This window comes from Orycteropus afer, unplaced genomic scaffold (assembly GCF_000298275.1).
Source record: "Orycteropus afer afer isolate SDZICR_OR568_19922 unplaced genomic scaffold, OryAfe1.0 scaffold00086, whole genome shotgun sequence".
In the NCBI taxonomy this organism is placed as follows: Eukaryota; Metazoa; Chordata; class Mammalia; order Tubulidentata; family Orycteropodidae; genus Orycteropus; species Orycteropus afer.
The window spans coordinates 7502275-7519526 of record NW_006921673.1 but is presented as its reverse complement, the minus strand read 5'-3'; the positions used below and the strand labels follow the sequence as shown (position 1 = coordinate 7519526).

Genomic DNA, 17252 nt, shown 5'->3' with positions numbered 1-17252 from the left:
GGTTTCCAAGGCAGTATCACTATGGAAGTAGATTGCTCCATCTTCCTTCCGAGGAGTGGGTGGTGGGTTTGAACCACCAGTCTTCTGGTTAGCAGTCAAATGCCTTATGCACTATGCTACCAGAGCTCCCAGTTTAAATATAGCACAAGTTTAACCTCCATTATGTAAATGAGAAAAAAAAAAATTCCTTACTACTGCAGCTGGACTCATAGGAACTTTCTAAAAATGTTCCATTGTGTAAAAATTAGTAAATAATCAGCTTATGTATTTGGGATGTGAATGGCTATAACTTCTGTAATTCCCATCCCAAATTATCCAATTATATTAGTATTTTGATTTTTAAAACTCTCTTTAACCTGTTAATTGTTAACATTAGAGTACATTCATTTTTGTACATTAATTTTTAAAAGAATCTTAAATTCAAAAAAGCCTTACAAAAAGAGCTGATCCATATAAAAAGTATTTAATATAAAGAACACCAAAGCACCTTCTAGCAGATAAAAATTCCTGTGACATGTATCAGATAATTCTAATCAATTTTCCCTCTTTCTAAAATAGAAGTTGTTTGAATACAAAACAAGTTTCATGTCCTCATTTTTTTCAGACAGATCTTCAGAACAGCCCAACATAGGAATCACAATGAATTCAGCAAAATGATGGTGTTCTTAAAAAGAAATAAGCAATACAATGTTTTCTACTTTAAAAACAGCACCACTGGGGGAGAGGATATGCTCTTTAAGTACAGTCCCTATACAAGTGATTTACTAAAATTCACACAACCCCAGCTCTGAGTGGTTAACTTTTATAACTTTCCTGTGATGTGGGCTGGAAAACTGAAAGAAAGTAAAAAAAAAGGTAGCAACTCTGAAGAATCAAAAGATCCACTCTCACACCCACTGGGGTGTGTTCCTTCTTATCTGCCAGGAGTGTCACCAATCACTGACTTCGACCACAAAGGGCGTCTTCACATCTATCTTGCCACTGTTGACGATCCAGCAGTCAGTGAGTGGACGGTCGTGCCCATCAGTTGCTTGAAGTTCTATGGAGTGCACCACTGTCTGATGAGAGAAGAGTATACATATCATTCAGCTCTCACTAGGTGCTACAGCAATTGAAACATAAAATCAATGTCAAGTCAGAAAGCCCAAGTGCAAAATAAGCTTTCTTATGACTACAAAAAACCATGCAAGCCAACTATGAGAAACTTAGAATATTCAGAACATGTGTATATAGTAGAATAAAATTCTCCTATTACCTTGCTACTCAGAGAACATATAGGTAAATTTCCTCACTTCTTTTTATAAGCAGTTTATAGTCTAAAAAACAGTAAATTTTTGCATAAATACCTAGCTGTAATAAAATGTTCTCTCTGCTCACCTCAGTGTAAGAGTGCATATGGAATCTGAGTCCATTTCAGCTCCAGCCTATAATAGGTACAGGCATAATAAAATTGTCTGCTCATTTTAAAGCTGAGCCGAGCCATTATTCTACAGGTTGAGTATATTTCTCTATTCTGGAGGATTTTAGAAGCACATGTACCACATGTACATTTCCTAGCTCCCCAGAAAATCCTGCTATTTCTGTTGTTATTTATTTAAATAATGCTGCTGAAGATCACTGCATTTTCTTCTTTGTCTTGGAGGTTGCTGACACTTAGGTGAACATATTTATGCCCCCTTAAAAGCAAAGGGGGAAAGATCTTCAGGATATAATGGGGAAACAAACAACCATTGTTAAGTTCACACATTCTACCAGGAAACATATCTTGGTTTGTATTTTGGGAAAGAATAAACTCAATGGCAACAAATTGTTTTTCTGCTGTTTTGGTTTGAGGTTTATTAAAATAAAGTCGCTAAAATTTTCTGGTTTATGCCAAGGGATGATGTTGCACTAATGTTTATATTTCAAACTGAGTGAGAGAAAATTGGTCAAGGACTAAAAATGTAGGCTTTTGATGGGTTTCCCAAACAGGGTTGAGATAAACATCACAACACAGGGTCTGAATGCCTTGGACATAGTATCAACTAATTCAGGCTCTGGCTGGACTCAGGTTAATTTAGAATAAAGGGCAAATGTTCTTCTAATAATAATGTATATTTCTACACAGGTTGCGTGTGTGTGTGTGTGCGCGCGCACTCGTGCATCTAAAGCATTAGCTACTCATCTGAATTACCTGTAGTGCTTTTTAAAAAATGCATTTTTGTGGGTCCATGTCGAGAAGTTCTAATTTAGTGTGTGTGAGTTGAGGCCCAGATAACTGTAGTATTAAAAAGCAACCCTGATATCTCTGGAAGATCAAGGGGAGGAATTCAGGAGATTCGTCAAACTCCTTATAACTATGAAAATCTCATGTACACGTACACTTTTTTTCCCTAGAGAAAAAGTCTATAGCCCTTATCAGTTTCTCAGGGGGGGAATAAAAACACTGCCATCAAGTCGATTTCAACTCATAGAGACCCTACAGACAGAGAAGAACCCCCACTCTCATAGTGTTTCCAAGGCTGCTTTATGAAAGCACATTTCTCACATTTCTCCTGCAGAGCAGTTGGTAGGTTCAAACCACCATCCTTCTGGTTAGCAGCCAAATGCTTTAACCATTGCACAAGAGCTCCTTCTAAGTTTCTCAGAGGAGTCTTTAACCCATGAAAGGTTAAGAACTCTTCCTCTTAGACCAGGTAGCAGTTCTCCTAGGATGCATACAAATAGGTGGAAGGAGGTTAGTGCAGGTGAGGCAATAAGACATAAAATCTTGAGGATTAGAAGATGTAAAGCCATGACCAGAACAGGAAAATAGAAAATTTGTACTCTCGATTTTTCTTACAGCATAGCATGATGTTGTAAATACTTATTCAATTAATGAATGAATTCATTTACATTCAAACTATTTAAAAGCTGGTTATGCACAATGGGCTAGAACCTAGGTTGATTTAACACATGTATGCCAATCTTTAACTCATTTCAAAAGCAAAGTTCAGTAAGAGACTTGAAGAGCACTGGCATTCCTTATTACTCAAGAATAGATTCTTCTGAGGATAATTATGGTTCATGAGAGTAGGTATGTCTTTATTGTGATAAGATGTAAAGAGATTTTAAGTGATAGGTGTTTACCTCATTATTCTCATTCCACTGTAAAGAGAATCCTATCTTTGACGGCTTAGTCTGAATACTACCTTGCTTGGTCAGGAAGGTTCTGAACCTGACAGCTCAGTTGCTAGCTTTTGTCTGGAAAGAATCAGAATAGCAAGCAGAAGTTGCTGACGAACTATAAGGAGTAAAATTGGTTTATGTACGTCAGGATGAGGGAGGCAGAATAAGTCACATAAAAACAAAACAAAATGAAATTTGAGAGTTGGAGTCAAGGATGGTCTAGCCTTAGGTTAGGCAGATTTTACAGTTGTCACTAGAGGCTGAGAGAGCTAGTTTAGTTACTATGGAGGAAAAATGTTGAGAGTGAAAGGGAATGAGAATTTTAAGGAATATTCCCACGGGTTATGAATTGGACTCCTTTAATATTCTTTGAAGGAGCTTAGTGGTGCAGGAGCTAAAGAATTCTGCTAATCATAAGGTTGGTGGTTCAAACCCCTCAGCTGTTCTGTGGGAGGAAGATGAGGCACTCTACTTCCGTAAAGAATTACAGCCTAGGAAACCAAATGTAGCAGTTCTAATCTGTTTTATAGGGTCTCTATGAGTCAGGATGGGAGCTCTGGTGGCGTAGTACCTAAGGCACTTGACTGCTAACAAGAAGGCTGGCGGTTCAAACCCACCAGCCACTCCTTGGAAGGAAGGTTGGGCGATCTACTTCCGTAGAGATACTGCCTCAGAAACCCAAGGAGGGGTCACTGAGTCAGAGATGACAGCACATAACAACAACAACAACGTGAGTTAGGATGAACTCAAGGCAGTGGAGTAGAATATTCTTTGAGACATGTTAGCATAGATATGAACTCTCTTTAGTAATTTTAGATTTCTAGATTATATGTCTTTGAATGTGACCTGAGTTTGGGCTAAAGCACATGAGGCTCTCTCTGGCTTTATTTGGTTACATGAAAAAGGGCTCTTCATTTACATCAAGTAGTGAGACAAATAAGTAGTCATTTTCTCCATGCTGAGTCCCTATCATCTGTTCCAACACACTCAATAATTAAAAATAAATTAATTAATTTTAAAAAAATTTTAAAAAGTACACAAAAACACATGCATGTATCATATATATAATATATAATACCATATATAATTTTCCATACCATATATAATTTAAGAGGGCAGTCAGGTATAATAATAGGTTTCTAGAAAGCACATTTTAAGATTTAAAAAAATACATCACATTACCATCCCATCAATGACTTTTCCAAATACCACATGTTTGCTATCCAACCAGGAAGTCTTGGTCAAGGTGATAAAGAACTGAGAGCCATTGGTGTCAGGCCCAGCATTGGCCATGCTGACCCACCCAATGCCATAATGCTTCAGCTTGAAGTTCTCATCTGGAAATGTCTCACCATAAATGCTAACACCTGGGTAAGACCAAAGAAAAGGAGGTGAGTCAACAGATGTCAATTGAAAGCAGACTCTTCAAAGGAAAACAAAGGCTCTAGTGGAATCTGATAGGAGATGGGGATGGGAAAAAGATGGGCAAAAATGAGGAGGTATGAAGGAGAAAATAAATCAGCTCCTTAATGAAGCAGGGCACCAGGGTCTGAAACAAACAAATAAAAAGCTTTATATCGGGCACATGATGGCAGGATACCCTCTGCCCTCAAACCAAGCACCAAAGCTTAAACACCTGGGTCAATGATTTTACTCTGAAATGAAAAGGAACTGAAGGGCAAGATGACATGCTAAAGCCAGATGAAAAGATGGGTGACCTATCTAGTGACTCAGTCTCTGTCCTGGGATATAGGTCACTTGACCCAGAGGTGTGCTGGTTCCAGGTGTGGTGGGTCATTCCTACCTCAGCACACAGGTAAGGTACACCAAGCACTTAATATACACTCTGAGCTAATTCACACAATAACTCCATACAACAGGCAATCTTAATACCATTGCAAAATAGGAATTCAGTCCACAATACTTGAAAATACTAGAGCACAATTTGGACATCGGACTTTCTGACCCTGAAGCTGGTGCTCTTTCCTGCCTCAGCACTAACAGCAATAGCAGCAGGTCTGAAAGTCATTAGGAACAACTTCAGAATACAGACAGTGAACAGGATTGGAAGCCTCTAGTGATCCAACCTTGAAAGAAGAACCAAAGAGATGTAGCAAAGCAGCAGGCAGAATAGAACACATTTTCCCATCTAGCAACAGTAGAGAGAAGGAGAGGTACCTGCCCCATTCTCAGATATCTCGGAGAGTCTTGTCATGCCCAGCCCCTTCTGCGGGGCTCCTCATCCACTGGATGATAACCACAAAAACCTGACTGGAGGGACCAGAAGTGGACATCAAAGGCAAGCAATGTATAGGAGGTTGGTCAATGACATAGGAGGTGGCCTTGCAGGCACACTCTGCCCCACAGTGTGATCTAGACTAAATAGACCCCAAATGTCTTCTCTCCAAAACTCAGACAACTTTAACTCAAGATATACTCACACAAGGCAGGAAAGAGGGGAAGAGAGAATAGCAGAAAAGAACAGAAAAAGCTCAGACACCACTTCTGCTGAGTTCTAGGGTAGGAAGGTGGGATGTCAGTACCAACAGGACAGGTTTTTCTGTGAGACCTGGATGTGCAGCAGCTAGAGTAGCTTTCCTGAGCATCCTCAGTAAACCCTATTAACCACAGTAACCTGAATACGTTTCTCTGCTCCTTTTATACCCCTTTATATTTTTGCAAGTGCTAAAAGTTAACTTTTATAAAGTGCCTAGCAAATCAGAACATTTAATGGTAACCCTGGTGGCACAGTGGTTAAAATCCTTAGCTGCTACCCAAAAGGTTGACAGTTCTGCCACTGTGTGGCAGAAAGATATGGCAGTCTGCTTCCATAAAGATTACAGCCTTGGAAACCCTATGGGGCCGTTCTATTCTGTCCTATAGGGTCACTATGAGTTGAAACCACTCCCCAGCGATGGGTTTGACTTTTTATTGTTGTTGTAAGGAATAATGGTGGCACAGTGGTTAAGAACTTGACTGCTACCTGAGAGGTCAATGGTTCAACTCTCCCAGAAGCTCTGTAGGTGAAAAAGCTTGGCAATCTGCTCCTGTAAAGATTTCTGCCTAGGAAATCCAATGGGGCAGTTCTACTCTGTCCTACAGAGTATGACAGAATATGACTGTTATGAGTTGGAATTGACTCCACAGTACACAACGTTTTTATTATATGACTCTCTGGGGAGCACAAATGGTTGTAGTCCACAACTGAAAGGTTGGTATTGGAACCAACCCAAGGCACCTACTTCCAGAGGTACCTGGAAAGTCAGCTACCTGCTTCTGAAAGGTCACGGCATTAAAAACCCTACAGAGTAGTTCTACTTTACACACATAGGGTCACTATCAGTTGGAATTGTCGTGATGGCAGCTAACAATTTTTTTATATAAATAATTAAGTAATTGCAATAAACGTAAAAATACCCTTAAAATGGCCTAAATATTTAAGTTAGCAATCTGACAGCCTCCAAAACCAGCACTTGTTGAATCAGAAATCTTAAACCTGAAGTAAATTTAAAGTCTGGAGAGTTACATACACAGTGTGTGCTCAGGAAAAAAGTTACTGCATTTTTGAGGGAAAATAAAAATACTTGAAGAAGCTCAGTACAGCTACAATCCTCAAAGACAGGATTAATATTTGTTGTTGTTACTTGCCATCGAGTCGAACCCGACTCATAGCGACCCCTCCTTGGGTTTCCAAGGCAGTATCACTACGGAAGTAGATTGCCCCATCTTCCTTCCGAGGAGTTGCTGGTGGGTTTGAACCGCCTCTGGGATTAATATTTAGACTTCATGAACTCTAGCTTTGTATACATGAAGCCATCCAGTCAACTGAGATTGTATGTTTATATTAGAATTTTGAGAATTCAACTATTAACTTTTAATTTTAATTACTGAGAAGGATGACAACAAAAGGAAAGACAATTTTGAAAGAAGAGGGAAAATTCAGCTGTAATCCTGCCACCTAAGCACCATCTTGTCATTCTAGCATGAGACACGTCCCCATCCAGTCCTGTTCATCAGCATCCACGTTTTAGCTGTCATCCTAGTGCAGCTAGGAATATAAAGTTTTATATTTTACCTTTTCCATTTCTATGACACATTCTTCTGTATTGCCAAACACCAGTAGACTAGCATTTTAATGACTGTAAAATAGTCTTCCAAATGAATATATCTCCACTATGGAAAAACAATGAACACCAAAATAATGCCATTTAAAATTAGGAAGCCTCACGTATTCATATCTACCAAGATGCCCCCAAAACTCTATCCTTCTAAATAATTAGTTTTCTATATGATTTTGTTCCTTAAATGTGGGACTTCAATCTGGGTTAATATATTGGCTTAATCTTAGGTTCAATTTAGTAGGAAGAAAAAGGAAAAATGCAAGAGAGAATCTTACCGCCTGTGCCATCTCCAGCGGTGAAGTCCCCTCCTTGAATCATGAAATCTTTGATGACACGATGAAATGTGCTTCCTTTATATCCATATCCTTTCTAAAGAGATTATTTCAATTGAATATACAAGTAGATATAACCCATACTGAAAGATAAACCCCAGTGTTTATCTGGAAATGACAAAATGAGAAAATTAAACAAAATATCTATAGAACTTCATTAGGTTCCAGTAATGATTCACTGATAGAAATTTATCAATAGCTGACCAGTAAGAATAACAATTAACTATGGAGGTAAGGAGATATGTAGGAAGTAATAAACCATGGAAATAAGGTATTAAAGTGAATAATACTGAAAGATAAACCCAGTGTTTATTTGGAAATGACAAAATGAGAATATAAACAAATATCTACAGAACTTCATTGTTGTTGTTGTTGTTATATGCCGTCGAGTCGGCCCCAACTCATAGCGACCCCTCCTTGGGTTTCCGAGGCAGTATCACTACGGAAGTAGGATTGCCCAACCTTCTTCTTCATTAGGTCCCAGTAATGATTCACTGATAGAAATTTATCAATAGCTGACCAATAATAACAAGTATGGAAGTAAGGAAATATGTAGGAAGTAATAAACCATGGAAATAAGGTATTAAAGTAAATAAGTAAAATAGAGCAATCTGCATTTTCACCTAATGAATTAAATAAATGAAATATGGTAAGATGTCAGAGGTTCATCTCAACTATTAATTTAATACTTATTTTTCCCAGATTTTAATATTTGGATTAAAAGAAGTAAAATGCAATTTCATGAATAGTTAAAGGAAATAAACTGAGATATACCTCTCCTGTTGCCAGAGTGACAAAATTTTCCACAGTCTTGGGCACAACCTTTCCAAACAAACCAATCACAATTCTGCCAACTTCTTTGTCTCCAATCATCACATCAAAGAAGACCTGCACATGGTTGAAAACGTGAAAGATTATATCCTGGAAAAGCTACATATACAGATATATCAAAAATTAAAATCTGAGAATTGAACCATACACAAAAGCTTTGCCCACCAGTATTTTATAATGAACTTGTGAAAGAACATGGTATGAATGAAAGGAGCTCAAAAATAATAAATATTTATTGGGCACCACCTATGGGCCAGGAACTGTTGAGGTACGGGGTTTAACATTTGATTCAGTCCTGTCAGAGTCAATCAATAAAATCTTCAAGAATTCTACTTCCCCTCCCCACCTCAAAAGGCTCAGACAAACACTGCTGCTAATTCCAGACTCCCAGCTTTGTGGATGAAGTTTAAAATTGAAATTGTTGCTGTTTCAAAAGGTAATGTTCTCTAATCTCTCCAGGAAGTGGGGGGAGGGGGGAAAAAAAGGTCAGGAGAAAAGTAGATTAACCAGCTAGACTTATTTATAATTTCCAACAGTGCTAAATTCCAGTGAATTCGTAATAGATGTCTGTTGTCAAGGGGACCAGAGATGATGAAAGTGTAACAGTCTTTCAAAAGGCCTTCCACTCACTCCCAAGCAGAGTAAGGTACCAGGTCGCCATCCTCATCCGACCTACAACAAACATTACCCTAGGCTAGGGCCTGACAAAACCATTTACCTCTAAAGTAAGACACTGGGTTCAGTTGTCATGTTCCTAAAGTTACGTTGTTGTTATTTGCCGTGGAGTCGGCCCCGACTCATAGTGACCCCTCCTTGGGTTTCTGAGGCAGTATCACTACGGAAGTAGGATTGCCCAACCTTCCTTCTGAGGAGTGGCTGGTGGGTCTGAACCGCCAGCCTTCTGGTTAGCAGTCAAGTGCCTTAGGCACTATGCTAACAAAGCTCCTTCCCAAAGTTACAGAAGCAGAATTTGTTCTTTCTCCACCACAACATTTTAGAACAGGAAAAAGAACACCTATCTAAGAAGTGAGTGTGAGTCACTTACTTAGAACTTCTCTTTGGACTTTTTATTAAAAAAAAAAAACTGTTTCATCTAAAAAGAAATTACACACATTTTGCTTCACAAATCACTGTTAGGATGATTTTGAGACAGAACACTTGAAAAGACCATGAAGTCAAAGGGCATTCTATTAGCGAGTTTAGATTATATGAACCAATTCACTGTTTGAATAGGTAAAAAAAAAAAAAAAGACATTCAAGAGATGGCTTTAAAAAATATAAGAAGGGTTGTCAAAGAAAAAAGATGTCTTACAGTTTAGAAAAATCACTAAGTAAAGACTGTCAAGCTTTAGCTCAAGACAAGAGCTTCTGCCAGTACATCAGTATGTCTGTCATGGGCAATGTGATATTTAGTGTTCCATGTGGCATTTTACAATTTTTACATGTCCAAAGCAGCACACATTTTATTATTATTTATTTAGTAGAGCTTTCCAGAATGCTTAAAGGACTTTGCCCTTGAGATGAGGTAACCCAGTAGAGGATACTCAGCAGTGGCTCGAGGATAGGAAGTACCTCCACACAAGGCTGATTAGCGCAAAGCTGGTACTACAAAGATGCAGGTTCTCCAAAGGAATTCCCAAGCCAAGGTGTAAATTCAATAACGGGCAGTAATGGAGCAGCACTTGAGAATCAAGGACATATTAGAGAAACATTGTATGAGACAACAGGAAAATCATCCAGACATTTAAAATTAAGAAGAGAAGATGAAGCCTGTGCATTTGTAGAAGACAAAGAGAATAAAATCTGGGAGAGCAGCATGCGAACATGAAGAAAAAGTGACTCTCATTCGGCATGACTCTTCAATGAAAGTCGTCTTTCATACACACCTAGCTCCTCTGTCACATGGGGTTGCTATGAGTTGAATCGACTTGATGACACCTAACAACAAGACCACATACATTTTTTTTCCAAAATTCAAGTGCTATGTGAATCTTCAACTTCCTGTATGAGTATACAGCAGCCTCCAGTCTTCCCAACTTTAATGGGAATAATAAAATCAAAGTTTATTTATCTATAAGTATTTATGAACAACCTATAGAGCATGAGGAGCATAAACTGTATATAGGTGAGTCCCTGTCTTCAAGTAGCTTCAAACAGAAAGATAGGACAATAAACAAGGATTGTACAGGCAGCATGTGACACGTGCTCCGAAAACCTGGAGGAATGTTCAGCGGGGAGGGAAGGCATGGAGAAGGTGTGATGTGAGGCAGGCCTGGGAGGATGGGGGACATCTGGAGAGTTCCTTTTGGGGCCAAAGCACCAAGGAAGCTAATGTGACTTGTGTGCAGAGAAGCAATGCAGCCCCTGTGACCACAGGCCAACTCAAGTGGAGGGAGATGAGGCTGGGAAGGGGAACTTCTGCCAGTTCTAGAAGCTGGAAGGGTGCCGGCCTAAGAGGTCCAGAGACCAAGAAAGAGCAGGTCCTATGCAAGGCTTTGGGAATATTACTCAAAATGGGGGAGGAAGAGAAATCTGGAAGCTCTTAACACTGGTTTAAGAATGTCATCATAATGGCCTACAATGGGGTGGTGGCTGAGGTAAAAGGTGGAGGCAGAGGGGAGAGGCATTTAAAGGAAGGGAGAGGAACTGGACTAGGAGGGAAAGAAATGAACATGAATTAGCTAGTTGTCTCTCAATGTGCTTTTAACTACTTTATCTATATAATGCACCATCACCACATCCTTATGTCTGAGTGGAGTGGGGATTGGGAAAGTAAGTGATTTAACAGTTTCCCAGCTAGGAGTGTGAGAGCCAGAATTTTATCCCAAGGCTACCTCCAGTAAAATTGATTTAATCTCCCAATCTAGGCAGGGAGCCCTTAGGGAGTAGAAGCAGTGTTTTTAGATCTCCAGTGCCCAGCACAATATTGGCACAAGCAAGTACTCAAAAAATGTTAAGGAGCTAAATGCCAACTGCTACTGAATAAGGACCAGAGGAGACAGGAGGTAAAGGTGGGCCCAAGGTGGCCGTTTCTCACTCCCCACTCTCTAACCATGATATTCATCTCTGAATGGATAGAGTGTCCTTGTGAACAAGGCCCTATGTGGGAACAAGTGGTGAGGCTACAATGCTCCTACCCTTATGGAGTTTACAGTCCAACAGAAGAAAAGAAACATACATACACAAATAGCTATAATGCAAAGGGGAATCAAGTTTATAAGAAAAAAAAAAAAAAATTCACTGCTGTCGAGTTGGGTCTGACTCATAGTGACCCCTCCTTGGGTTTCCGAGGCAGTATTGCTACAGAAGTAGATAGCCTGATCTACCTTCTGAGGAGTGGCTGGTGGGTTTGTACCATCAGCCTTCTGGTTAGCAGTCAAATGCTTTAGGCACTACACCACCAGAGACAAGTACTGATAAAATGTTATGGTTTGGACTAGTAATTATCTATAGGGATTAGGATGGGCTTCCTGGAAGAGGTGATACTTGGATTCCATGTTGCATTTTGGTAGGGGGTGAGGGGCAAGAAGCTGACACCTTGATCTCCCTTGGTTTCTCCCCTTAAGGCTGCCCTTGAAAGTTATTCGGAAAGTAAGCGGTCCTAGAGCTGGAGGAAAGCAGGGAGTAGTGGGAAGAGGTACTTACACAGCCTAATTCAGACTTCATTGGGTTAATCCTGCTTCCATTTTCCAAAATAACTAGGAAGATACCAAGTACATCAAGTAAGCTATTCTCAAGCCCAGCTCCAATCTTATTGGCTATGGGACCTTGGGCCAGTTAATTAAACTGTGAGCTCCCACTCCTCATCTGTAAAATAAAGATAACTTCCTTGAGAGTTGAGCTATCACAGTATGAAAAATAAGAGTAACACAAGTAACACTAAACAACTGACCTCTTAAAACAGGTGCCATAGGCTAAGCACCTTACCTGCTTTATCACATCTAATATGTACAAATCCTCCCATCCACTGCTATTGAGTCTATTCCAACTCATAGCAACCCTTTAGGGCAGAAAACCAAAGGGTTTCCAAGGCTATAAATCTTTACAGAAGCAGAGTGCCTCATTGTTCTCCTGTAGAGCAGCTAGTGGGTTTGAACCATCAACCTTTTGGTTAGCAGCCAAATGTTTTAACCACTATGCCACCAGAGCTCCTTACAGCCCTCCCAAAAAAACCAAAACCAAACTCAATGCCATTGAGTTGGTTCTGACTCATAGCGACCTTCACTGGGTTTCTGAGGCAGTAAATCTTTATGGAATTAGATTGCCCTATGTTCCTTTCAAGTAGTGGCTGGTAGATTTGAACTGCCAACCTTCTGGTTAGCGGTCAAATGCCTTAGGCCAGAACTCCTACAGCCCTCCCAGAGGGTATTATTTGTCTCCATTTCTCAGAGGAAACTGAGCCTCAGGCGTTGGCTAACTTACCCAAAGTTACATAGCTGTGGCCTCTTGGCCACGACATCATATACAAAGCGCTTGCAAGCCATGATGAGTGGATCAAGCTAGAAAGATGCCAGTGCTATTTTGTATAGTCTCAGTCCCTGACCCTACATTTGGCATTTTCAGGGAAATACTGGGCTTCAAAGGCCAGTTCAGCAGATCTGAGTCTAATGAGCCAGAACTCCCACCTGAGCCTCTATGGCTTGAGCAGGAAGCTGCCAGGTGACCCAGCGGTGGGATAAGTGGCTGAGTTTAGTGTTCCATAAGAGCCCTTCTGAGAGAAAGGCACCTCATCTCTCTCTTATTTACAGATACTTATTTTTAAATGAAATCAGAAGTAGAAGAAAGTGCTCTGCTGGGGCAAACAATACACTAGAGCAGTGGTCAATTAATCTACTTTTCTGTTCTCAGAGAAATAGTTTTTAATGTCTTCATTCTTCCAATGGATTTAGTTGTTTAAAAGAGCTCACTAGAAATGTAATTCAACACAGTCCAATCTGTAGAAGGCTCACATACACAATTAGCTTTTACAACTTGATAAATCTGGTGGGGAAAAGTGACATTTCAAGTGACAATTCTGAGAGTACATGTAAACCCTGCCTCAGTGATAGTGTCTTAGACTTAGCCTCAGATGCTCTATTCTTCTCCTTCAGTTAGCATTCAGCCCAGCCCCCCAGCTTCCTCCTCTCCTGGCTGCCTCTTGTAGTGGTTCCCAACCAGGCTGCACATTAGAATCACTGGGAAAGCTTTAAAAAGATAGGAGGCCTCACACCAAGATTATGATAGTAATTTTTTTTTTTTTAAATAAAAGCTTCTGAAGTTTGTCCCCAAATATTGCAAGAGACATACTTATAATGAAAATTAGTTTATCTAAAATTCATATTTAATTGAGGATTCTGTGTTTTATGTGGCAATCCTACTGTTTCTCTCACCCCCTATCTATATTATCAAGTCCTGTCAGTTCTACCTCCAAAATGTATTTCAAGTCCATTCTCTGCTCCCATCTCCACTACTACTACCTTAATCTAATCCACTATCCTCTGGAGTCTGCTATGTAGCCCTGAATGGCCTCCACTGGGCAACCACAGTAACTCTGTGAAAGCATCTATGAGATGTCATTCTCATGCTTAAAACTCTTCAGTGGTTCCAACTGCACTTAGAATAGGACAATCACTCTTTACTATGGTCTTAAAACCCATACCCCTACCTGTGGCTTCTAAGGCCCTGCATGATCTTGCTGCTTGCCCTTCCAACCTCATGTCAAGCCATCCTCTTTTCTCATCCCCATGAGATGGCTCACAGTTCAAACCCACCAACCACTCCTCAAAAGGAAAACTAGGCAATCTACTTCCATAGAGATATTGCCTCAGAAATCCAATGAGGGGTCGCTGTGAGTTGAAATCAACTCCACAGCAGTGAGTTTGTTTTTTGGTTTTTTCAGAAGCTACACCAATCCTCTCTCCATTCTCTGAACACATTGATTACTTTCCTGTCCTGAGGACTTTGTACATGTGGTACTTGCCTCCTAAGTGTTTTTGCCACACTGGCTTTCTCATCCTTCATGCACTTAAAAATGTCCCTCATCTATATTTGCATGCATTCCCTTCACCACAGTTAGAAACATTTGCAATAATCTGTTTCCTGTTTATTTTGCCTACCACAATGGAATGGGAGCTCCACAGGGCCGGGACTCTGTGCATCTGGTTTATTCCTTATCTCAAGAACCCAAATAGTATCTTTAGGCCCAAAGCACCCCAGTTCAGTATTGTGGCCGTATGCAGTCATTTATATCTCAAAGCTACTTATGCCCAAAAGGAGCTCTGATGGCTTAGTGCCTAAGGCATTTGACTGCTAACCAGAAGGCTGGCAGTTCAAACCCACCAGACACTCCCCGGAAGGAAAGCTGGGCAATTTACTTCCGTACAGATACCGCCTCCGAACCCAAAGACAAGGGGGCTGGGAGTAGAATCAGAGCTTCTCAAAAGAGCTAGGCAAAGTTTATCACCTCCCTCCAAGTCTGACTTCTGGAACATCAGCTGTTGGGCTAAACGTCCCCCTTCTTCTTCTTCGTAGTTGCCTTAGTGTTGGTCCCTGACTTATGGTGACACCCCATCCACAAGGGGATCTGATAATGGGGTTTCAAGACTACTTTCAACTGCATCTCCTCTCCACCCCCATCCATGACCCATTCCAAAGGACTACTAGGTTTCCTAGAAGTGGTGACTGTGGGCACCAAATCATTCTCCCGTTCTCTCTTTCACTCCCCTTGCTCCCGCACGCTCTCGTTATCTTCTAACATGGGGCAAATGTTATGAAAAAAGAACTGAATTGGTGTTAGTGTGAAGCTGTAAAGGTGTGGTCCTTGGCAGAAACCGAAAGGCTGGCCCGGGTCATACAGGTGAGGCTTTTGCCAGGGCCAGCCTACTAGTACCGGAAATCTATGGACAGTGCTCTCTCTCCCGTGTAAGGGCGACAGTTTCTAGATATAGGAGGAGGAGGGCTGCCTCTCTCTTAAGCGAAGCATTTAAGCCTTTACGGACGCCCCGCCGCCTCCGCGTTTGCAACCTCGCGGCTCAGACAGAGAGCATCCCGACCGCCCGTCCCGGCCCCTCCTGCATTCTTCCTGCTTCTGCTCCCAAGTCCCTGCCACGCCGAAGGAAGTACTAGACAGTCTCCTTCCTGGAGAAAGGGCCCGCCGGTTCCGGAAGCTCCTCTGCGCCCCCGGGCTGGTCACGTCGGACCATCGACCCCAGAAGCTGAGTACAAACAGCCGGCGGCGGGGCAGGTTGGCACTCTGCCCAGCACACCCGAAGTCTCCCCAGAGTGCTGCCCCTCCGCGCGCAAACAGCTCTCTCCTATCCAACCCCGCGGCCGCCTCCTGTCCCCCTGCGCCCAGGGAAGCACCCTTCTCGCCGCCCCTAAGACAGAGGTCCTAGCCCCCCAAAACTCCCTCCTCCACTTCTCCCCAGCTTTCATGAGGGGTAAGTTGCTGCCCGCCGCTCGGTCACCTTGGCTGTCACCGAGGGGCCTCGTTTGCGGGCCCCTGAGGCCCTCGAAGAGGGCACGAGCGCGCTGAGCCCCACGCAAATCACGAGAGGTAGCAGCAGCCGGGGACCTGGGCCCATGGTGAGAGGTGGCGGTGGTGGTAGCGGCTCGGCCGCGACCGCAGGCTCTAGGTCCCTTGGCGCGTCTCCTAGTCGCTGCGCCTGCGCGCTCCCGGTTGAGGGGGATGGGGATGGGTTGGGGCGGCCCGAGCGGGGCGGGGATCCCGGGCGCGCTCCTCCCAAGTTCAGCTTTGGGGCTCCTAGAGGCGCACGCAGAGGGCGCAGTTCTGGTCGTACTTTTGGGCCAGCGGCGGGTTCGCGGGGCGCCAGGCTGAAAAGGAGCTTGCGCTGCTCGGGCGCGAAGCCGCAGAGAAGCGTGTACCTTCGGCGCTCAGCTCAGCAGGCTTTGTCCCGGAGCCTGAAAGCTGAGTGGTACGGAACGCATGGGGGAAAAAAATATTGCATTGGCGCGTATTAAACCCAAAAGGAAAGTGGCAGAGTTTTCCAGCTTCGTGAAATTTGCGCACCGCGGGGGAGCCGGAGAGGGGGGTACTTTGCCAACGGGCCTGTGACCGAAGCCGCCAAAGGTGCAGCCTCCGCAGCGATTGCCGGGTCCCAGTGTTCCAACAAAACCTTTTGGTAAACTTTGGCCACTTCTCAGAACTTTGGGGTTACCTGAGTGGGTTCAACTGGATTTTGCGCGTCGAGTGGAGATGATTCATTTGTGCTTCGGAAGAATTGAAAACTACTGGATTCACAGTCCCTTTGCACTGAAAAAAACTTTTTAAACCTGATTTTAAATACTTCAGTAGTCTTTTTTATTTGAGGATGATTTTGTGATCTTATCAACCTATACTGTTTATGATACAGGGCAGCACTACACTGACCCAGAATCATGGCCAAATAAAATTATTTCGTGTGAAAACAAAGTAGACAAATCGACTTTTAGGTATACCTGTAGGATGGAATTTTTACAAACTTAAGAACTATGTTTAGGAAAATTATTTGATGAAGCAGGGAAATGCCCATTATACTTTTTAAATGGAAAAAGTTTGTAAAACTGCATCTTTGTTGTTGTTGTTGTTGTTAAGTGCCGTGGAGTCGTTTCAGACTCATAGCGACCCCATGCACAGCAGAACGAAACACTGCCCGGTCCCGCGCCAACCCCACAATCCCTGCTATACTTGATCCCATCATCGCAGCCACTGTATCAATCCATCTCGTTGAAGGCCTCCCCCTCTTTCCTCGACCCTCCACCCTACCAAGCATGACATCCTTCTCCAGGGAATGGTCCCTTCTTACAACATGACCAAAATAGGTGAGACGAAGTCTGGCCATTC

General features: G+C 42.2%; 1 protein-coding gene across 1 annotated transcript; it reads right to left on the bottom strand.

The window, feature by feature from the left end:
* Positions 1-929: 929 nt before the first annotated feature.
* On the bottom strand, positions 930-15993 carry PPIC (peptidylprolyl isomerase C). Its single transcript, XM_007942231.2, has 5 exons — positions 15877-15993; positions 8375-8488; positions 7544-7637; positions 4330-4514; positions 930-1058 (listed from the first exon to the last, which is right to left on the bottom strand). The coding sequence occupies exons 1-5, from the start codon at positions 15991-15993 to the stop codon at positions 930-932; spliced, it is 639 nt and encodes a 212-aa protein (XP_007940422.1).
* Between the last annotated feature and the right edge of the window lie 1259 nt (positions 15994-17252).